Here is a 23404-nt window from a genome sequence, read left to right as displayed (position 1 = left end):
TTCCCACCCAGCGCTCACACAGGCGCCAAGGCTGGCATGAAAGGAGCCTTTCAAAGAAAACAGACCAACCCAGTCATTCCAGACAGAAGTCTACAATAAATTGCAAGTTGGCAGAGTTCTTGGCACTTAGGAGTGCTCTGTATTTACAAGGCTCTTCCTCTGTTACCCAAGCCCAGTATTTTTTTTTTTATTATGTGTTTTGCTGCTCCCTGCCTCCTGGGGCCAGCTGAATGTGATTGCATTCTCACCTGCCTCCTCTGAAGACATTGGCCACACCCAGGACATCGGTGGTGTTTTCTCATTGCCTTCTGTCAAACCACTGAAGGTCTGAGCTGCTCTCAGGAAGCAAAAAAAAAAAAAAAAAAAAAAAAAAGGTATCCTACCCTTGCAAATAATTACACAGCTTTATTTTTCAGTATCACAATCTCAGGAAATGCAACAGTCCAAATCCTTTCCAAGACATTACACAGCTTTTTTCCATCTCTCTGGCCACAAAACAATCAAATTAAATACAAACTGTTGTTTTGCTACATATCTATTAAATTGGAAGAACATAAGTATTGGTAGAAACAGCAAAGCTCCGGGAGCCAAAAGTGGAATGAAGTGCTGCTCTTCCCCTGCTCTTGTGTGACCCACAGCAGGACACACTGAATGAGCCTGACACACTGGGGAGAAGGACCCCATTCAGTGCTCCCAGAAAAGCACGCAGAGGGGCAGAAGGAGGTGGTCAATAACAAAACACAACGGTTTATTGAACAAAATGGAGCAAGGCAATGTTCCCTTTACATTCAACGAACTCAGGAGTAAGAAGCAAAACATGCTACACACACACGTGGACATGATACTTTGGTTAAATGTCATTCAGAAGTTCTATGCCAAACCTGATAAAATTAGAGAGCGAACAGTCAAAAATAAGAATAAAATAGGCTTGCATAGACAGATTATTGTCAGTGCGCGATTTATACTTAAGGATTAGCTGTTGCAACACAGGGTACACTTGCAGCTCTGAGGAAGTTCAACTGCTCGACTACCTTATGGCCAACATTTAGATCCAACAGGCTGAAAGCTTACCCTGAAGAGCTAAATTAGACAACCGCAGCTTTTCTGAGGCAGTTAGCTATATTGCAGTGCACGGATGCAGCTGGAGACACACTGTGGAGTCTACTTAGAGTGAACACTGATACAGTGAAACTTGTTTGCTGTGAAGTAGAAAATACTCATTTTGTGTGCTGCTGTCCTCTGTAGGACTCTCCTATGATGAGCATCAGCTGTACAACTCCAGCCTTGCCCTGTGCCACCCCAAGAGCAGGTGGTGGCTGACGTTTGCAGCCCACAGGCTGAGGGCAGTGCAGCATCTCAGCACAGGACCTGTGTAGTGCAGCCTGTCTGGGGCATCGCAGTCCAAGTGGCACTTGTATGTAGCACAGGCATTACTGCACAGAAACGTGCTGCAGGACACGATTTAAGAGTACAGTAAACCGGAATATCTGCAGGTTTATGCCTGCTCTCCACAAGAAGAGATGAGCTGCCTGTAGAATGCACAATGCGAGGGGCACAGCTGTGCCTCACACTGTGCCCACACCCACCTCCCAAAGCAACTGCAAAACCACACATGGAGCTCCTTTAGAGCAGGGCGAGACCAGAATGATCCATTTGCTGGGGACGGATTATAGGGCGGATTAAACCTCAAAGTCACCCCCAAAAGGGGGCTCCTGCTGCAGCAGCATCCCTGGGCATCTCTGCCACAAACAGGACAGCAGAGAGCTGGGGTCAGCCCTGCTACAGGCTCAGCTTCATTTCCTATTGCAGCCAAACACAGCCTTGCAGCATCAGTGCTCCTGCCCTTCCTCACAGCAGCCATCTACTTGGGTGGCAGGTACCCCAGGAGAACGTTCTTTGCAAGAACTGATGAGTTCTATGGACTGGCTGCACTACATGACAGGAGTGTAAACTAAGCAGGGGAATCCTCACACTGTCTCCAAAGTGCTCCCCTTATATATAAATTAGCAATCCACAGTTAGCTTGCATACAGGTTAATACGAATTAAAACAAAAACCTTGGTAATAAAAAATATAATATACACATTGATCAATAAACTGAACGAATATCCTAGAATGTAACAGTGGCTGTAATTTGGCACAAAAAAAAACCCAAAAAAACTTAAAGGTCTAGCACTGCAAAAAAAAATTCTTTTTTTTTCCTATGTATGTTATGAAACTTGATTTAAAAACGGACAGGTGGGAATGCAAAGATACAAAAATACTGTACATACAAGATCCCTTTTATAGAGCAAAGCACACTGCAGCATTTATAACTTCTATCCTTCCTCCCTGAGAGGAGGAAATTCAATGATGAGACAATCCATCTATCCCTAACAGCTGATATTTTCCCACCCCCACTAAGTTCAAAAACATGAAATTCCTTAAAAAAAGATGAGATTAACCTGTTTGGTCTATTTCCATGATGATAACTGCTTCTCAGGAAGCTGTACAGTCCATGATTTAAGACAGTGTTTCATAGCAAGGTGACCCAGATCAGACTGCTGAAGACATTAAGTATCTCTGCAGGTAAGGCACGACCACTCGGGTTCACCCAACCTCTCTTCTGCGGATCATTGTGCTTCAGACGGAGGCAAGGAGGTGTTCAGAGCTCTTGCTGGTGAGATGTGCCTGCTGTGGAGATCAGGAAGTGCCAGGATTCCACAGTGATGGACTCTCCTTGCTTCCTTGTTAATACAGATAGTAAGAAAGGGATGCAAGATCTGAATGCTCAGGGTAGGGGTCCCAGCTCCAACACACTACTGAATTCAGAGCAAAACACAGCCAGAGCTACTGAGACTCAGCAAGAGAAGACATACACATACAAAAAAGAAGTTACGTATTTTTCTGCCACGGAAATAGATATTGCTCTAGTCATTTCTTTTTTACGACGACAACTTCACTGTGCCCCTTCCCAGGGGCACACATGCAAGGTGATGATTTTGTATCTGGTCTGTGCCACTCCATCTTGCTGACTCTCAGCAGAACTGAGGTGCTGAGCTCCAGGAAGATTTGGCTTCTTGTTCACCTCTAATCTTAGCTCTTCTTGAGCTCTTCAGTTGTGCCATGGATGTGGCTATTAAACATGCAGGGTGCAATTTTTGCATGAAGCTCTCTGTGTGAAGTCCAGAAGGCATGTCAGATGAACAACTGCTCTCTTTATCCCCTATATGCTTTTCTCAGTTATCAATCTTAGCATTTCTCCCTGTAGGTGTCAGCTCTCTTCTAGCAAAACCTCAAGGTCCTCCTTTTCACAAGGGCCATGGAAAAATAAAGCAGAAGCATAACAAGGGCCAGCAAATGAATAAAGGCAGGGAATAAGATCAAAAAGGAAAGCACTAAAGAAGGATACAGAACAAAGCAGCCCCAGAGCACTCAACACTCCCTGGAAGAATCCAAAGAAGCAGCAGACATTCCTGGGTCCTTCCCGTGAGCTCTCTCTTCTTGGTGCCATCACTGGACAGCATGGCTGGACTGAGGAGGCCACTAAGGAGATGCTGCAGCTTCACAGCCTAGGCACTGGGTCATTTTTTTTTTTGGACTTCACTCAGCTTCCAAACCAAATCAACCACAATTATCTTTCATATCATTTCCATTCAATCCCACTGAAGTCAACAATCCAGATGCTCAAAAGCATCTCTCCTGATTTAACAGGTCCTTCCTGTGCCAGCAGGCTCAGGGCCTTTGTGACTTTCCTGATTAGAAGAAAGAAGTTGCGTCAGCCAAGTGCAGTGCAAGAAAGCCCATCACAGTTATCTCCAGAAGCCTAGGGAGGGCTGGATCCCTATTTAGTGGCTTCCCCCATGCCTTGCATAGAGGGTCACCACTTTCCCATGCAAAACGTGCACAAAGCACAACTGCTTTTATTTGGCAGGATTTTTCCCCATCAATTTTCATAAGCGCCCAGATGATACAAGCAGGGATATTTGCAGGACTATAGGTACATAAAACCCTACATTTCACACATCCATTTCACACACAGAGTAAATATACTCTGATGGCAACGAAGGGGAAAAATCCCACAGAAAAGGAAAAAAAAAAAAAAAAAAAAGGCATTTTCAGCAGTAAAAATTTTGACTGTTACATGAAATACAAAAATAAACCTCTATAAAATAAAGTCACCACAAATGAGGCTGCCACATTGACCCAAGTTATCAAATAATAATAAAAAAACCTGTTTATGTTGTTTGTCCTTTTTTTCCCCCCGATCCCTTAAAAACAACATTAACACTTCTGAATGGACACAGATGGAACAAGAAGAGGGCACAAGGAAAGGGCAGTACAATCTAGCCACTGGCTGAGATATTTCCTGAGAAGAAAGAGCAAACAAGCAAGAGCTTGCAACTCACTTAAGGACTCATGCAGGTAAGCAAGCCCACAGCCTGGAAGCAAGAGTATGGCTGCTGGTGCACAAAGAGTTACGTTGCAACGTTTTTGGTTGGTGTACGCATGGAGCTGAGGGGTTACCTGGAACTTCACAGGTACAGAAATGGTGCCCACATCCCAGCAGGGGTAAGAGATGGAAGTCTGAGTTGTTGTTCCAGGCAAGGCAAGAGCTCGTCTGTGTTATTAAATGCGCCCTCGCAACTTATGTGAAAACAAGTTGCTTTGTATTCCTAGTGATTTGTCTCAGTAGCTATCCTAACCAAGGACAACAGCCAAAGTTAAAGCCTTTCAGCTGTCTACGGGCTTGGATTGTATGCTATTGCAAGAACAGAGAGCCATCATCTTCCCTGACTTCCTATCAGCGCTCCACGCCAGCATCTGCTCTCCACAAAGCTCCATAGAAGTGTCAGGCTCCTTTCCCAGGCAGCTACGCAGGCCAGTGGTGAGGCTGAGCATAATCACAGCTCTGCCTCATCTCAGCAAAGCCAGCAGCAGAACTGCAGCTGCCAGGAGAAGATGAAGAGTGTGGCAGGACAGGCTCAGCGTTGTGCTATAAGCAAGTTGTACAGTGAGGCACTGCAGCCAAGCTCAGCTGCCATGAACAAGACTGCCAAGTGAGTAACCTGTACTGGGCTGGGTAGACAAACCAGTATCCAGACACTCAGCTTTGCAGCTTAAAAATGCACTTGGCAAAAAAAAAAAAAAAAAAAAAGTCAGCAAGACAAAAGAATTGGGATGACAGAAGGCAAGGGGACAAGGCTGCTTCTTACTGCAAGAGCAGGATGATTTTCAAAGAGTCGAGGGAAAACAAACCATCAAAAGAAGAAAAAGAAACAAGCACATGAGCAAATCTGCACAGAGGACTTAAAACTTGGAGATGCCACTGTGCCCTGGAGAACAATAGTTTGATCCTGACCGGAGCTTGCCTGGTGTGCTGAACAGAGCAGAGTCAGCACACATTCTGCACACTGGCACTCCATGGCTACCTCAAAGTGGCTTCTAACTGTAATCTTTGGATTTAATTCTCAGTGCCCATGTGGCCCCATGTGTGTAAGACATATTCATGTTCAGATATAAGCTACCATGCTCAAGTGATTCAGTAACTGAACTAGGAGTTACAGTAGTTCTTAACATTGTTTCTGTGGAATTCCTTGGCTTGCACCGCCTGGAACCTCAAAGCACGTGACCACAGGGATCTCCTCGGGCATTTAAATTCATTTGCATGATTCTCCCCAACCCACAACTCACAGCTTCATCAACTCCCTGGCATGCCTTAAAAGCCATGCACACAAAGGCTTAATTTCAATTGAAATAGTCTTTTCCTCCTAACTGTCCTATCCTATACCCTGAAGCTTGGTTGAATGCTCTAAACAAATTGCTGGGAACCCTAGAAATAAACACAGCAGTCAAGGAGTTTTATTCTGTAGGCAACTTCTTCCTCACCAGCCCCAGGTTCCTGTTTTGGATCGTGAACTCTGTGAGAATGCTCTCTCTTTTCTGCAAGCTAACACACCTGATTGCCTCCATTGCTATCCAGCAGAAGAAGAAATACACATTCCCTCTTAGAACTCTTTGCTCAACCATCCTAACACGGAAAGGACACACAACTAAGACATTTTGCTGCACTTATCTTGGATTTTTCTCCCTCTTATGTGCATTTCTATTTGTGAAAGCTCCAGCCAAAGCTTAAAAATAAAAGGAAAGCCTGAAAGGAATAGAAGAGGGAGCTGTTATTAGCTTGTTGATTCACACAGCTCACTGGTGGCTAGATTGTACGGCACTGCTTGACTGATCACATGTGAACAGAAAAGTGAAATGAACAAACGTTCCTTACTAACATGATGACACTTAAAAAGGAGATCCTGAGAGTGGAAGGTGGATCCCCCAAAGGGTAAGGATTTGAGAAAGTTGCCTGGCAGTTCCAGTAATGTTTGCTACAGAAGAGTCAGTACCAAAGCAAAGGCTAGCATAGTTTACTGCTTCCTACGGGAACCTGGAAAGCAGAACAGAAACAAAAAAAACAATCAGTAAGGACAGATCCCAAGGAAGAAAATACAATGACCTGCAGTCATATTACTTGTACTGCCCTGCTGGCTGTCTGAATTGGTAAAGTCAAACATCAAAATGAGAATTGTACATTACTTTTCTGAAACTAAAGGAAGCATAGATCCACAAGACAGGCACTTATTGCTTCCAGGCTGTGAACAGCACTGCAGCCACATTTCAGTCTTACTAAAAAAAAAACACAGAATGAACATGGAGCTTACACTCTATATGAACTGCCATCAAATTCCAGCTCTTGTGCTCTATAACCATCAATAAAGCTTTCCAAACTTCAAATTTAAGCTACAATCAGTGGAATTGGAAGCAATCTGAACCACTGAGTCAAACTCTGGCTGCACCTTTCTTCCCTCAGGGACTCCAGAGGTAACTCAGACAACTGGCATTCAGATTTCAAGAGCTGGAGGGAAGGTGATCCTAAATATACTGCACTGCTGCCAAACTGTTTCAGGAAATGAGCCAACAAAACAGTTGAGATGCAACAGGAACAAAACAAGTCTGTTCTCAGGACAAGCTTCTGTATCATCCCACTCACTCACCAGACAGGAGAGACTCTGAGGCTTTTTGTCATGTATTGAATTGTTTTATATTAGTGAGTCACCTAAAACCCATCACATCATTGTCCTGATGTTATTTCTCCTTCATTTGCTGCCTGAGTTTACAGTCATTTATCATTGAGAGATCATAGAGGACAAGCAAAGAGCACTCTGGCAAACTTGAGGCAAACCAATTCAGCTATTTACTCTCTCAGCGAGACAAGTGCTAAGCAAGTAAAGCTCAAACACTGAACGGCATCACCTATCTGTTGGGACAATAATATCCATTCTTCCTCTTTTAACTGCTCCGTCCTTCAGGCTAGTTAGCTGAAGAAAAAAGCCCACAATAACCCTTATGCTGAGCCAGCTGCAGACTTGATCCTACCTTTAGGAGAGTGCTCAGGTTTGGAAAACTGGCGTAAGGGGCTGGGCTGGCTTGTGTAATACCGAGCGTGCTCAAAGTCATCGAGGAGAGGTTGTGATCTGCCAACCATGAGAAAGGAAAGCAAAAAAAGTACTTAAAAAAAAACAACAGTATAAAATTAAAAGGCACAGGATCATGGCAAAAAGAACATCTCATCTGTCTGAACTGTCCCTGCCAGTTTGATGCAAACCGTGCCTGATCCAAGCTTTCCACCTGCAGGCCAGTTCCTCCATTACAAAATTTGATGCAAACCTCAAATGGAAACATTTCAAGTGTTTAACACGTGTCCTGTTCTCATCCCAGAGCATTCTAGTGGGATCTCGGTCTCCACCTGAACACTTTTGTTGGTTTTTTTTGTAAATTAAACAAAAAGTTGTAAGGTGCTATCAGGATTGGAAATCAAAACCGTCAGAGTCATTTCCAGCATCCAGTTCCACATCAGAAGCACCAGACCAAGGTTACAAAGAGATTCAGAAGATGCACAGCATTACAGGACGATCCCACCAGCTCAAGAATGAGGCTGTCTGAAGCACAACACACTCACTGCAATGGGGTGTTCCCACACAGCTACAGGAGCAGTGTACAGGGCTCAGCTGGGGAGCAAGGACACAAGGGAGCAGCTGCGTAAATGCAGTGTGATTATTCCTTCCTGCCCAGAAATGTCATTTGGTTTCACATTCCCGGCAGCTCTTTAACCCTCTTGATGCTTTTCTGCCATTTAACAAATGTCACTGCACAGGCTCATCAATCTCTGTCAGCTTCAGGCAGGAAGACCAATACGGCCAGATGCCATAAGCACAGAGAGTGACACACGTCGCCAAGCACTTCATGAGCTCTGTGTCAGACATCCTCTTCCCGTGCTAAGAGCTCTGCTCTCTGCCAAGCCCCTTATGAGTCAGGCTGCTCACCCCACAACTGCTCCCATGACTCAGCTCTTGAGCACCTTCCTGAATGCGTTTCTCCAGATCTACCAGCTGTACGTTCAGCTCACCTTGAAGACTTATCACCTTTGTGTCGCTGAGTTTCTGGTCCTTCTTTTGACCTTGCGCGCGGGGACTCACTTGCATCATGCTGATGGGAAGAAGGGAAAGCAGTTCACATCTGTATGCCTTGCAAGACACCAGCCAGTTGCATCAAGACTGCCTCAGCTCCTTTTGTGCTCTGGTTATGCATGCTAACCATAACCAGACGTGTGCAAACAGGATTAGGACTAGTTTTCAGTAACTGAAACTCAGCCTTGCTGAGCCAAACATAAGCTTTGCTCTAAATTCAGGACAGCACTGAGGGTCCCATCTGAAAACTAGGGTCAAGTGCATATGGTCTGCGTGTAAGAACTGCATGCAGCAGGGCTCATCACAAGGGACAGCTGCACACAGCTGTGCTGCTGCAACTGCTCAAACACGGTAAGGAGTCCAAAAACATGAACTACCTTCAGCTGGCCCCAAGATTAACATAACACCCCCTTTAGCACATTACTACGGCAGACTGAAATCTATTTCTTATCTCCTTCCACAACAGCTAGCCAAAGTTCTGCAGCATAACTCACAAAAAACCTAGCGTAGGCTTGATATACTCAATAGTTCGGTCACAGTGCCAATTTCATTATGAAGCAGTGACAACTGGAGCAGCTGCACTGTCCTTGTACCTGTGATGACCAAAGAGAACCAGCTACTGCTGTTATTGCTCCAGCCAGGACTTCAACATAGGGAATGCTCTGTCTGCAAAGTAGCTGAATAACAGGCAACAGGACCCTTCTCACACAAGGGTCTGTCTGGTTCCTCCTGGCCATATGTTACACTCTCACCATCCTCTAGAACAACATTTCAGCATTTCATCTGTGAGGCCTCCTGAAGCTTGACGTACCTTCCAGTCTTGATCATTTCTCTTTCTTTCAAAGGAAGACTTTTCTTTCTCCCTCCCTTTCTTGAAAGCCTTTTTTTCCTCTGCCATCAAGAGACGAGCAATCTCCTGAAAGGGAAAACAGAGTGTCAGAAGGTTTTATTGCTCTTGAGGGTTTGAGCTGCTTATATCCTTTTCTTTGCTGTGTCAAATGGGTGCAAAGCCAGGATTAATGAAATCTGCGATCAGGAATCAAATGCCAGAGAAGAAGTGAAATGGACTACATGCATCATGCCCAGAGGGTCCCGTGATTCACCTGGCTTGTGTTAGCAGGGCCTTTCTGCCCTTTGTTTCTTTTCCTTCAATGCTGAGTTCATCTTGCAGCATCTCTGAGAACCCCCTAAGAGGGTTCAGCTAGAAGAGATGCTCTTCTGCAGCCACATAGCTCCTTCCTTTGTCACAGCTGCAATAGGCAGCACAACTCCCTGCTTGGCTAACCTGAACACAGACATGAAAACCAGCCAGAAATAGACCTCACTAGAGGCCTGAACTTTCTCTACACAAAGGGAGATGGACAATTAGAGGGTCAGAGAGGACAGGTGGAGTTCAGTAGTTTCCACGAGTAAAGGAATACTACAACCATTTAGCTTCTTACCTCATCTTGGGCCACTTGAGCTGCCATCTGATCTGCTTGGTTGGCCTTGAAAAAAGGGAAAGAAACAAAACAGTAATATCTATGAATTATTCAGATACATCAACCTATTGGACAAGGCAAGTAAGTTTCCCTAGGAATGCACTACCATCCTCTTCAAACATACTGAATCAGTTCAACCCAATACCAAAGTGGCGTTTCAGCAGAGTTTAGTCCCCACCTATCTGCCAAGACGCTCCATAATCCATAAATGTTCACTCTACCACTCTCTTCCAAGATACTGGCCTGTCTCACTTCTCAGTTCAGCACACTGTTTACAGGCCATCTTCACTTGCCTGAAAGCATTCATTTAATACCACTCTGCTTCTACCATTTAGTTTTCAAGTGTGAAATTCGGGACAAAAGACTCTACTGGCTGGACAGAAGCTTTCACTCCACAAGCAGCCATGGGAAGCAGAGATGACCATCAGAACACAGGAACAAGACCTGAGGCCTAAGTCACAGTCAAATGCAAAAGGTTTGCAGATTCAAGTTATCGCTGATGGGTACCTTAATTTCTTTAATGTGACCAATACATTCTCTCTACTCACCAGGAGCTCTTCCTCTTGCAGTTTCCGAGCAATCTCTGCATCAGACAATTCCTGTTCCCTTCGGGGTTTGTTGTAAATGGTTTGCTTTGTCCCCCTCAACTTAGTTCCTACGGAATTGAGAGAGAAGAATCAACTCATCTATTCCCTGAATGCTTCAGAGAAAGGAAATCCCCACCATTTTCTCAGCCACCTGCAAAGCTTCCACTCAGGGAGCCCACAAACCACTACAGCATATCTGCCAAGCAAACATTTTGAGAACACTTTAGCTAAGGTGCAGCATGCACCTTAGAGTGAGTTTTTTCTATATGTACAGTTACACTCCATTTTATATAACAAAGGTAACTGTATGACAGAAAAGCCATGACTCTTGCTGCAGCTTTTGCTGGCATGGTGATGATACCAAAGGAATCAGATCTTTTACTCTGTCAATTCAAGCTGGCAAAACTCAACAGCAGAGAGCAGCCTGATGTGTTTGCTACAAGCACAGCAGAGTTCAGAAACACTCCAGAGCAACATGGGCTGCAAAAGGTGTCTGGGACAGATTCACACAAGGTTTCTGACAGTTTTGTTCTTTGGTCTGACCCACGGATTTTGCAATACACAGTTAGAAAACACGTAAACATTTGTGGAGTTCATACATGGTTCAGGCCTTGCAGTGCTGCAAGGTACACAGGTTTTTGTTTTGTTCTTAATATTTATTTCAAAGATAAGGTTTTTGTTTTTGTTTTAATTTTCATTTCAAAGTTAAACCACCTGCAAGCGTTTTAATGTACTGCATTTTGAATCCCTCCATAGTCTATTTGCAATAGACACTTCCAAAGGAGTCCTGCTACATCTCTGTTACAAAATGCATGATCTCATTCACATACAATGAATGCCTTCCCCTTCCAACTGCAGTTGGAACTGTAATGTTCAGCAATCTCAGACATTTAAATGAGCTTCTGCTTTATATCCGAAATATACCACTACACAGATGTCTGTGTTTCTTCCATTCCAAACTCAGAAAATAAGCCTCATTCCCATCCTCCTGTTCACACATTGATTGCAAATACATGTTACATCCTGATGGGCCACATACCAATTTTCTGATCAGGTGAGAGTGAGGAAAAAAAAAAAAAAAAGACATTTTTAGAGGTCAGTAGGTTACCTGCTGTGCATTTATCAAACTACCTTCATACCTGATGGCGCATCCCAAATACTTCAAACTACAGAAGGGACAGAGACTTCAGGCATCGATCCAGAATCAAAACATGGAACAGGTATTAAAAACTGATACATAGGGTATTTTTGCTTTTTTGTTTCCCTTAAGTCAACTGACCAATGATCTTAAGCCCACAGCACTCCTCTTGCAAGTTTGAGCATAAAAAGAAACCTTTCAGTAGTTCTGGAGGTTCCAGTTAAGCATACAGCATGGCCTTTCAGGAACAGTTTGATCAATCCAAGCTGGAAAGAGCTGCAGTCACAAACCAGCAAAGGAACTCCAGCAAAAAGCACCAGCTTGGTCAGAGTTAAAATACAGAGACTGCTTTCATGGCCATGGTAAATACAGCCTTTATTTCCACGCTGGAATAAATAGCCCACACACCATCGCCCCTATGAAGAACAAAACTGAATTTCCAGGAATTGTTCACCAAACAGCCAGAGACTGGGCTTGCCTTACACACAGACTGGTGCCAGTCTTCATATGCTCAGAAGGCAATAAGTGTTACTTCCACATCACTTCTGCCCACATTCAGGGAGCACAAAGATCAGCCTGATTCCCACAGGACAAGGATAAGAGCTTCCAGCTATTCAGACTTGGTGTCAGTGTGATCAGAAACTGAGTCACTCGGGCCCGTGTTATATGATAGCTCAGTTAACATCTTCCACTGCCCTAAAGAAAAGTTTTGCATGATGAACAAAGAACAATGCTCCTGGCACCTCTGCAGACAGACATGCATCATCTCACCCACCTCACACAGGTGAGGACCAGATGCAGAGCCTGAAGCATGAGTTACCCACCCTGTGACAGGCATAGATACAAGCCTCTAAACTCCTACTTTCACTAAGAAACCAGTTCTTACTCCGATTAGGTTAAAAAGCAGTAAGATGTATCTTGATTTTTGAAGGTCAACACTCCCCTGGAACTATTTAACAGAAACTACAGACCACAGAAAAATCTACTTGTACAGAATTTGATGAAAACCTCATCTTTACTTTTGCAGTAAGCTTCTCAATGGAAATTGGGAGGAAGCTGCTGGCTTGTTAGGCTTAAGCAAACTGTCCTCATTTATGGCCTTGTATCCTACATCAAATCCCATTCCTGTGATAAAGAACCACAGAACAAAGTATCTCAATGCAAATTCAAAAGGGAATTCTAACACAAGATAAAGGGTACCATTTCCAACAATACCTTCTTACCTATCCTCTTTGATGCCATGGGGACACGTCAGGAAATAAACAGTGAGAGTCTTAGTGGCTAAGATGAATCTCATTAAATAGAGGAGAAACCAAGGCAGGATTCACCAGGTACACACTGCAGACTGATATTGGAGATTAAGTGTCTTCAGAAGAAAACCCCAGTTTCAGATAAGAGGATGGGGCAATCAAAGGTCCATCCTCACGCACACGTATACCTTCCCCATCACTTGGTTACCTGAGTCTTTCCGGCAGTCTCCAACCTCTTCCTGGCTCACAGTGTGTGGGGATGGGGAAGGTCTCCTGTGTCCTGCCCTTTTGCAGTCTCTCTCCTCACCCCTCCTGTGATCTTTCTGGGATTTGGACTCCTGGAGTTTGCCCTCATGCTCCATCCCATGAGAAGAGTGGCCTCGATAGCGGGACTTGCGGCTCTCATGGTGCACCAGCTGGCTGCCGCCCCGACGCCAGGTCTCCTGCTCAGCCTCCAGTTCCACATCAAGAACAGGAAGGTGCTTTGCTCCATCTCGCCTTGTCGGCTTTCTACAGCACTGTGCCTGCTCTGCGAGTCCACGCTCCGACTCCAGGTCGAGACTGAGAGGTCTCCAAGACTTCTCCCTGCCAGGTGTGCTCCTGTCCTGCAGTTCCCAGTTTTCAGTGTGCTCATCAGCACCACGATCAGCCTCTCTTTCCAGGACAAGGCTGGGAGGTCTCCCAGACCCACCGTGGCTGGCAGATTTGCACCTCTGCCGCTGGCTATTGGTGGCCTCACTTGGTTGAGGAGACCTACGGTGATCCTCCAATGGGGCATACCTGTGTTGGGAGGCACTGGGGGATAAAGGTGAGCGTGCTTTTCGGTGCTCTCTCTGTCGGTGTGTGCGCCTATCGTCACCACGCGCCCTGCAAGGCTCAGAAACCTGCTCCCTGCGATCAGCCCGGAGGTGCTCTGAGCAGCAGGGGAGGGACAAACAAGGAGCTGGTTAGTGACATGGGGCTAATGGGAGCTCAGTGAAGCCAGAATCAGTCCGAATCAAGGAGAAGCTGGAAACAGAGGTAAAGCACAGAGCGGCTGGGAAGAAATGAACGGGGACATAATGTTCCACAAAATGCTACAGCAGAGAGTGGAATGGGGGCTCTGCTTACATCAGGGTAATACAGGAGGCAGTGGGGTTAGAGCAGAAAGCACAGTTGCAGCCCAAAAGCATGCCTGAACATGTCCTAAGGTGAGGACAAACCAATAAAGAAGATTAAGGATTTTTACTGATTCCATTAGAGCTGCAGAACAGAGCAGAGCAACCCATCTCCTGGTGATCTGTCTCTGCTGTGGGACATGGCACTCTCAGGAGGTAAGGCTGGGGAAGCAACAGGAGCTTAAGGCCAGGAGACTCCAAGCAGAGACTCAGGTTGGATCTTGGTTTATGAGCATTCACACCTCACACTGGCTTTAATTACACGGCTGTTCACCAGAAATAAAAGCCTCACCTTTATGGGCAAAGACCCACAGCAAGTGGGAAGAAGAAAAAGAGCTGGGATGGAATTGATTTTTCTTTATATTTAAAGAGAAAGAAGACAGACAGCTACTGCATCCACATACTTTCCACCACAAACTGTCACCTGATGCTCCTGAAGTCACAGGAGTTTCAGGCTATTCATCACATAAACAGAAGTTTGGCTTGACTGCAGAGAGGGCTACAGCAGCTTAAGGGCAGGATAAGTTTTTGCAGCAACCAAGCTCCTGACCTCAGCAGCAGAGCTGGAAAAAGCCGCCTACTCAGCAGCTTAGTGTGGCTGTTTCCTCTGTGCTTTCCAAAAAGCAGGTGGAAATTTTTCTTTGCTTTTAGTTTCAGTAATAAAGCAGTCACAACTGTACGGATGCAGAAGTCTGAGTGTATATAATCTGTTCATCTATTTCATTTCTAATCAACCTATTTGCTGAGAAAGAAATCAATGCACTGAGTGAACCGTTATCTCCCCAGCAGCTTTTCAAAGCAAATGTGTACTGCTGCAGAAAAATCCCTTCAAGCAGAGGCTGATTTGAAACAGAAACATACAAAGAAAAGTGTAAGATTTTCCTGCTGCATTGCTAGGAGTTTTTATAGCTTCTGAAAACATATAATAGATTTCCCAGCACCTTCTGTCTTAACAAATAGCTTTGCCTTCTCTACAATCATCCAGATTTCAGAACTAAGAAAACAAATCAAAAAACTTAATGTTCCTTTCAAGTCATACTATCCAGAAAAATACCTTCTTCTGAGCCAGCAAAAATAGAGCCTACTGAAAACCTATCTTGAAAACAAATGGGTTCTGTTTGTGTGACTTTCAGAATAACCACAGCAGCTCCTGTTAGCTGGTAGGTTTTCGTGTTCAGTTTTAGACTGTTAGCACGGCTTACAGAAGAGAGACATCCAGTGCAACAATTTAAGTGACTTACTGAACAACGTGCACCAGAATCTGAAGGTAAGAGTCAGAAATGGTTTTTCATTGATTTCTGAATGATATTAACAGAGGCCTAAGAATGAATTCATTTTGCCATTTAGGGAAAGCTTGATGATTTGGCAGAATAGAAAAGGAGATTATGCAAGAGTAAAGTATGGCTGGGTTACAAAAGGTTTGGTGCAGGAAACACAATCATGCCAGACAGCCCAGGCAGGAAATTTGCTTTTTGGTTATCTCAAGGCTATTAACTCCTCAGCAGGCACTGGTTTCCACAGTACCATCTGTGGGAGCCAAGTAAACACTCTTTAGGTCCTGGTGTTATTCTCTCAAGCAGCATGTGACTAAGCTAATAGTGAAATATTTTTCATGGCACGGACACTTCTGGTAGGAACTCTGCTTTCTTTCATGTTTATTTTTCCACTTCTTAAAGGCTTGGTTTGCTCTGGAGCAATAACCCTAATGCACACTCCTCCTGAATGGGGTAAGTTTTTATTTGGTCAAGGCAGACTAAAATCCAAATAAAGCAAGGGCTTTTCTTTTGTGTTTAAGTTCACAGGTAATGAGGACAAAACAAACAAAGAATGATGAAACCTCATCAAATGGTGCCCAAATATTTAAAGACCTTTAATTAAAGTGCTAGACAATCCAGACATCCAAACCCATTTCAGTCCCTTCTAGTTTTAAGGAACAAGGATCAAGAGCCGCAATACAACCAACAGGCAATAAATCCTTCTAGCACACTCCCAAAACTACAGATCACAGCAGGGAGGAAAATTAGACCCCCAAAACACCCTGCTCTCCAAATCTGTAGCAATCAAAGTGCAGAGTCACAGGCTTCTTTCTGTCAGCTGCACTGTTACAAAAATCCATTCTGTGGTACCATCTCTGCCTGGCAACACTATTGCCTCTACTGTAATTTTTCCAGGGACTCGACCCATTTAATTCCGAAACAAACTGTGGGTTGGCTATAGAACTCTCAGACCAAAGTCTTTCCAGCTTTGCACACATAACAGAACTGGTAGCCATAAAGTTTTCATCTAGTTACTGCTGCGCACTTTGTGCTGTGCATTTCCTTGGCCCTCCTTGAGCTTCTACTCAAATGCAACTACAATATTTTGCCTGAGTTCAGATGAAAATATTTTAAATGGCCAGCAGTATGGATGTTAAGGAGAGAAATAAGAGATTTGATTTCCACCTTCATAATCTGCTGATCAAAAGCAACCCATCTCTTCCCCACCACATTTTCTAAGATAGAACACAAGAGCCACCACCAGTGCATAGCAAAGCAAACACCACATTGCTCCATAATTAAACACACGCAGATTCTCCCCTCTCAATTTAAAGAAAGTTCACATTTGATTGCAAAAGACGTCCAGAAGAAAGCAACACAGCGCTGAGTCGTATCTTCTTCATAAAATGCAGTCCCAGAGGATAATCATAGCAAAGATTCTGGGGAGATGATCTTGTTATTCAGTAAGTCATTCAAAGCAGTTGTGCTAATTTTTGGAGTTGGATACATACCTGAATGGATTATTTTTTTGTTTGAAAAGCTGTTCCATGAACCAGCAATTGCTTCTGTATGCAAGTAGCAGTGCCAGCACCACAGATGAGCACATACATTCAAACAGAAACAGTTTTAAGTGTGGAATTGCATCTGCATTTCTCTTCTGCACAGCTGTGGCACCATACAGAAATAGCTGACTTACCCGTACTCTCAGCTATTGTTTTTTCCTCCACAAATAATTTCTGACTTTAGAATAAAGTCAGATCCTGACCCTGGAAATTCGTGCAATGCTATAATACAGAATGCAGGACTGAATGCAAGTAAGGAAAATCACCCTAACAAACTACCCAGATCACCAGTTTCACCTACAGCACCATGATCTTGATCCCTTTTACAAGCAGAAACTTACCTCCATTTTCTGAATAATAGCTATCCTCATAGACTTTGTGTCCCTGGGATTCTGGGTAGTGCTTCTTGCGCTTTTTTTCTTCCTGCAATTCTTTCTGTTGTAGGAGACGGGCAATGTCCTGCAGAGATGGAAGAAAATCATTACCTTCCCCACAGAACATATCCAGATGGTTCTTATTAGACCGCAATTATAAAAATCCTCATAGTTTTATTTTTTAAGACAACACTGACAGGGTTACTCTTGCATTCAAACCATGGACCGGACGGGGCTTCCAGCTTAGTGGCTGGTAAGAGGCAATATCAGCAACTAGCACACGACCCACCACTGAGCCTACCCAACAACTTGCAGGTTCCTAATCCATCTATATGCAAGTCTACTAAGTAGTAACTGCCAAAAAGTGGTAGGAGGGATTTCCTGTGCAACCTTAGGCTTTCAACAACACCTTTGAGGATCACACAACTAGTGGTAGCCAAGAAAAAACACAGAAGCACAGACTGTCCCAGGCTGACAGCACTTCTGACTGAAAGCAGTTCCCAGACCAAGACAGGAACTTGCTTCAAACAGGATTTAATTTATAGGGTTCATAGCATGACAAGCAGGGAGATGCATCAATTTGACAGAGGTTGAAGGAAAAGAAAAATCAAATGGGACGTCAGGAAAGAAGAGCTACACACAGCACAGGAGTGCAGTGGGGACTGTAGGCCATTTATCTTGTTGCTGATTTGGTAGATAGGCAATCAAAGAGCAGCACTCCATTTTCTTAATCGGTTTTCCTTCAAGATGACTAATGGTGCAACAAGGCCTAGCAACAGTCAATAGCTCTTTGGGGCTTCCTCACTTGGGGCCTGATCTGAAGCTAGGAAGAGAAGCTGGAAGATACCAGCTGGACAGCCTTACCCTTGGATGATATTCATCTAAGCGTCCACTCAGAATGTACGTGACAGGTAGGAAAAACAACAGTGAAATGCATAGTCAGAGCTGAAACTCTCCAAAAGCAAAGCAAGCACTGGAGGGCAATGGATGAATGTTCAAATACCAATTATTATTTCAGTATTCAGATCATATTTGTATGGCAACAAGCTTTGTTAAGGACCTGAGGATACCAGGCTCCTTATTAAAAAAAAAGTATTTCCCTTTGGCAAGTTTAAACTCTAACAAGAGGAGCAAGTCTGTAAATACATGGGCTTAAACATATTATCCCAAGGACTGAGACAGTTCAGGACTTGCAAATCTGTATAAGCCATTAACTTAGCGCCATTACTGGGTACTTTATTTTAAAACCCTGCACATCTGGCTGGATATGCCTGAACACTGGGAAATGCCACATACCTTCATGTGCGACAAATTCAGGACAAATCTGACACATGCCCAATACCAGCATAATTCAGCATTTCTTGCAAGATAGGTGGACAGATGCAATACTGAGGGCCACAGGAATGGTTCTGACAGGATCCCCACTCTGCCACCTGACAAACCCCTTAGGCACTGCACAGCCCCACATCAGCACAGGAGCCCACCCAAAAGAAGTAACACTGGGGACCATAGAAGGACAGCAGGACTGATTCAAGCCCTCCTATTGCAAAGTCAGGCAGTATTGCTTCACCTTCAGTATTTATCTGCAGCCTAACCCAGCACATATCTGCTTCAGCCACACTCCAGAACTACCTATTAACCAACAGGAAGAGAAGGAATATTTGTGGCTTTTCCTCATCACATTGAGTTATAATCATCTGAAGACTGCTCCCAGCATCCAAAGATAATCAGTAGGCTAGTTTGAGATGTTGCAGGGACTTGCTGTCAGACTGCTGACATCCCAGAAGCCCTCTGCTTAAACCTGTGTGGCTGCAATACTGCTGTCAGCAGAAGCTTCGTTTCTCCTTCATTTTCGTCAGGAAAATAAGAGAGATGGTCACATTTACAGCATAAATCCTTTAGCCAGTGCTCCTCTCTCTCCCACTGCATGATCCTCTTGGATGCTTCTCCATCTTTCTGGCCAGCCTTTCTGTACTTGTTTGGATTTAATGGTACTAGAAGCAAATGAAGTCTTGAACAAGCAAACTGAAGTTAGCTAGACAAATTAGTGCTAGCTCTTCCAAGAAATAGCCTTGTGTTTAAATGCTTCCCATAGAGAAAATGCCACTAGCTGCCTCTTCAGCACTGTAAAACTACCTGAATTTCTCAGGGACCTACCTGCAATCAAATACAGGGACACACTCCAAGCTCACATACACGTTCCTCCAATCCAGGACTTTCTGGACACCTCAGGAAGGCCTACTATTATTTGCCCTCTTTGTTAGCATGGCATTAGCATCAACCCTCGCAGGCTACAAATGTATCTGACACGTGTAATAGGGCTCCCTGAAATCTCTGTGCATGCTGATAATCCATGAAGATCAGTACTGAGAGCAGGCAACGCGGCTTCTGCAGCTAATAACCAAGAAATGCCTGCACTAAAATGGCTGATACAAGTAGCTCTGCCATCTTTCAAAGTTACCTCATCTTTTTCCTCTTGCCTGCGTCGCTGCTCTGCTTCAAAAACCAGCTTCACTTGGATTTCCTGAGCAATCTCTGAGTCCTGCCGTTCCCTAGAAGAGAAGGAAACAAGGATTGTAAGTACCTAAAATCATAGACATCAGTCTGGAAAGAGGGATAAAAAGAACTAAAAGCAGCTATTCAGTTCACACAGAAGAGTTATTATTCCTCAGCAATAGTGCAGAGCCCATGAATTCTCAGCAGAGACCAGGACTCCCTGTACTTAATGCTGCTCAAATTTAGAAAATCGATCCCAAACCTTCCATGATCAAAGTACAAAGATGAGAAAACAAACTCATAGGCAGCTTGCTAAGAAAGGAGATAGGAACAATAAGACAGAGCAGGCCAAGGAAGTACATAGGAGTCTCTGCAAACAGCAGTCTAACGCTGCTGAGGAGCACTTGTATGTGTGGTGCCAATGGAAGAGTTTAGGGGTAAGGTTAATACAAGCATTTCTGGATTTCTGAATGAGAAATGCTGCTGAGGTGGGATGAAATGCAAAAGCAGAAGCAGTCAGTAGGAAAAACAGCAGTGTGCATCAGAATGAGGGGTGGGAAGCAATCATCACAGCACCACACAGGACTATATTAACTGGAGAACAGAAAAACAGTAATTGTGACATGAAACGTCATACTTCCATGAGTTACATCTTTCCTAGTCTATCCACCCAGATGAATTTGTGGAATGTCATGCAGAAAGTATCTGAAAGAATTGCACAGTGCTCAGCTGCAAGCTCTGATGCCCAGCAAACAGGCCTGAATGATAGCCAAGGTTCTTTGGGACAATCCAGAACAGGGCTGGGGGATTTGAGAATGAAGATTAAGAGCTCTCTCTTTCAGGATTGTTGAAATTGAGTCAGTGACTGCTCCAAACAGGTCAGAGGAAAAAAGGAAAAAATAAAATCTATCAATCTAAAGGTATCTCTGCAGTTGCAAATGCTAAAAGGTAAGGCACAGGAGACAGGAATGAGAATAGCAACTGGCAGAGATTGCTTTATCAGGATACAGTCTTTCAAAGAATATGCTGGCAGTGATCAGATAGGTGATGGGAGGACAACCAAGAGCATATTATGGAAGTCAGGCAAATACTTCAAGAGAAGCAGGTTCAGCTACATGAAAGGTACATGCACAGGGTAGGCTGGAGCACCTGTTCTTGTCTTGAGGAAGGATCAGGGTTTAAATGACCTGGCACACTTGGAGGCAATGGACTAAAATGCAGCAAAGCTGAGAGAACTGGCATTGCTGGAGCAACCAATGGCACGACAGTGGCTTATTTCATAGATGAAGAACAGAAGTGCAAGGAGTTGGTTAGGTGGTGTAGGGTGGGACACTGCAAGAAGTGCATTAGAGGAGAAATATCACCAAAAAACATCTAATCTGTTAAAGAAAAAAAAAAAAAAAAAAAAAAAAAAAAGGAACATGAAACACATGAAAGGAAAAAAAGCTTTTTTTATTTATGTCAATTGCCCCTCAGAAACAGATCTACAGTTGGGTACTGTGTGTTATTCATGCTTCCTCTTCCTTCTCCAAACACACAAGAACCCCATGTCCACGTCACAATGTGATGTTTCCTTCCCTTTCCTAAACCATGTTTGTAAACATTTGCTCACATTCATAAATTGACCCAGGCCTAGAGACATCCTAGAAGGCCCTGGCAAGTGTGTATGTTTGTGTTGCACCTGACTGCAGAGAAATCTATTTAGAAGCACACAGGTCAAACATAGTTCGTAAACCTGCTCTATCAAAAGGGAATGTTGGCAAACCTGGAACAGGAAACCAGTACCAAGCAAAAAGACAACTGAACATGCAAACCCTAGAAGCATATTGTCAGTGTGCATAAAATACTAGATCTTTTACGAGGCCAATCTCAGATTACACGGATTCATGTAAGAAAATAAATTAGAAAGGTCAAACACATCAATGTGTTTGAGTCTGCCGTCCCTCCTGACACCTGCAAACAAAGCTAAGGTGATGAGTTCACTGGCGCCAGCTAATTGCTGAATGCTTAAAATCCATCTTTCTCAGACAAGCACAAGACAAACAGCTAACTGTCTTCCAGAACCAAGGCAACAAGGTCACTGCCTCCCCATTCACAGCAAAGAATACCAAAAGCAATGCACAAGCAGAAGTGCTTTCTTGTTCCTGATGACATGCATCCTGCTGTACTCCATATCAAGCTCTTTCAAAACCACTGAACAGAGACAAAGGATTGGATTTTGTCTTTTCTTGTTGCTCAGTGGTAATTAAATCCCGAGACTTGATTAGTTATTTAACATAGGCTAGTGTTTCAACTTGACTTGAACGTAAGCAAAAAGGTTAAAGAACTTGGACAGCATTTCTTGTCCTCTAGTTTCTTTACTGTGAATTCAATGGCTTTAGTCTCCAGCAATCAGCCAGAGCAATATAAACATCCCCACCTCCAAACCTCACACTGAGGTGCCCTTCATGCCCACACAGCCAGCAGTGTTACTGTCAAGGAAACACCAGCTTAGAGAACAATAAAAAAAATAAAGGCACTGATTAGAAAGCTGCCATTCACACTGGCTGGAGTGAGTAATTGTTGCCAGATGAGAAACAACAAAAGGGTTTAAGGGAAATGTTCAAAGGAGCTGTAACAGAATCATTATGTTACTGGGAACAAAACAAGGAAAGAGCATCTCTTTACAGTATTTCAGTTATTTCAGCAGCCCTGCTACTATGCTTGGCAGCATCCAGGCTGCTCGGCTAAATGTGAGAGATGATTTTAAAGAAGCAGGAGTACTAGCAGAGTTCTGAGCTTCCCCGAATTCTTCAAGGGAAAGAATAAGCAAGAATAGACATGTTTTCTTTGTCTTTCAGATCTCCAGGGAAAAAAAAAAAACCTTAAGTTTGAAGAGCTTTTTTTGTTATGCTTCTTGTCTCTAAGGAGACCACCCAGTTCAGCCTCTTCACCCCTCTGCCACCTTGCAGGGTCAGGCTGTCCTAGGCCATACAGCACACAGCAGCAGTGGGGGTCGTTGTGTTGCCAGAACTCACTGATCTTGCACAAGGAAGAGACAGTGGGAATGTACTGAGAATTAAGGAAGACGCAGATCCAGTTACAAAAGGAAGCCTCCAACTTTTTTTTTTTTTTTTAAAAACGAAAGCAACAAAAACTATTCTTGCAGAGCTCAGGCTTTCAGGAGTAGAACTGCTGCTGACACAATGTTCTGCGTCAGCAGTTCTGCCTGTAACTTGGCTCACAACGTTAGCAAATCCCATTTTGTGAAGTCCTACAGCAGTAAAATTGTTTGCAGTTCCCAGCAAGTAGCGAAAAGGAATCATCTCTGTCATACAAAGTTAATTTTTAAGTTGCCATTTACAGGCTCACATCTCTAATTGCTAACAAAGCTATTGAAATAAAACAAACTTCAGAGATGCACACATACTGTCTGCATGTGCTAGTACCATTAAGTATAGTGGCTGACTTGCCACAGCCCAGCCTTGAAATCTTTTATGAACAGCTCCTTTGAAGCTGTATCACACACATCTGCAGCACAGAGCTCTTCTACTGCATCACTCTCTGCCAGATGAACCCCGCAGGGTTTGTGATTCACCATCGACTGTATCTGGCGGGTGGCATCAC

The 23404-nt window shown here is 43.9% G+C and overlaps 1 protein-coding gene across 2 annotated transcripts in view; it reads right to left on the bottom strand.

Moving 5' to 3' along the window:
* Positions 1-385: 385 nt before the first annotated feature.
* Positions 386-23404, bottom strand: part of CCDC50 (coiled-coil domain containing 50) — a 39339-nt gene continuing 16320 nt past the window's right edge. For both annotated transcript variants that reach the window (XM_042878311.1, XM_042878310.1), the window contains exons 4-12: positions 19764-19854; positions 17270-17387; positions 13162-13866; positions 10527-10633; positions 9940-9984; positions 9309-9413; positions 8437-8516; positions 7407-7504; positions 386-6417 (exon numbers count right to left, since the gene is read on the bottom strand). In XM_042878311.1, the coding sequence (XP_042734245.1) occupies positions 6398-6417; positions 7407-7504; positions 8437-8516; positions 9309-9413; positions 9940-9984; positions 10527-10633; positions 13162-13866; positions 17270-17387; positions 19764-19854 (1369 nt within the window). In that variant the 3' untranslated portion in view covers positions 386-6397. The remainder of the gene's footprint in view (positions 6418-7406; positions 7505-8436; positions 8517-9308; positions 9414-9939; positions 9985-10526; positions 10634-13161; positions 13867-17269; positions 17388-19763; positions 19855-23404) is intronic.

This window comes from Lagopus leucura, unplaced genomic scaffold (assembly GCF_019238085.1).
Source record: "Lagopus leucura isolate 7727_CA_CO unplaced genomic scaffold, USGS_WTPT01 Super-Scaffold_100021, whole genome shotgun sequence".
NCBI classification, from domain to species: Eukaryota; Metazoa; Chordata; class Aves; order Galliformes; family Phasianidae; genus Lagopus; species Lagopus leucura.
The sequence above is the reverse complement of the archived record's forward strand: the minus strand, read 5'-3'. Positions and strand labels throughout refer to the sequence as shown.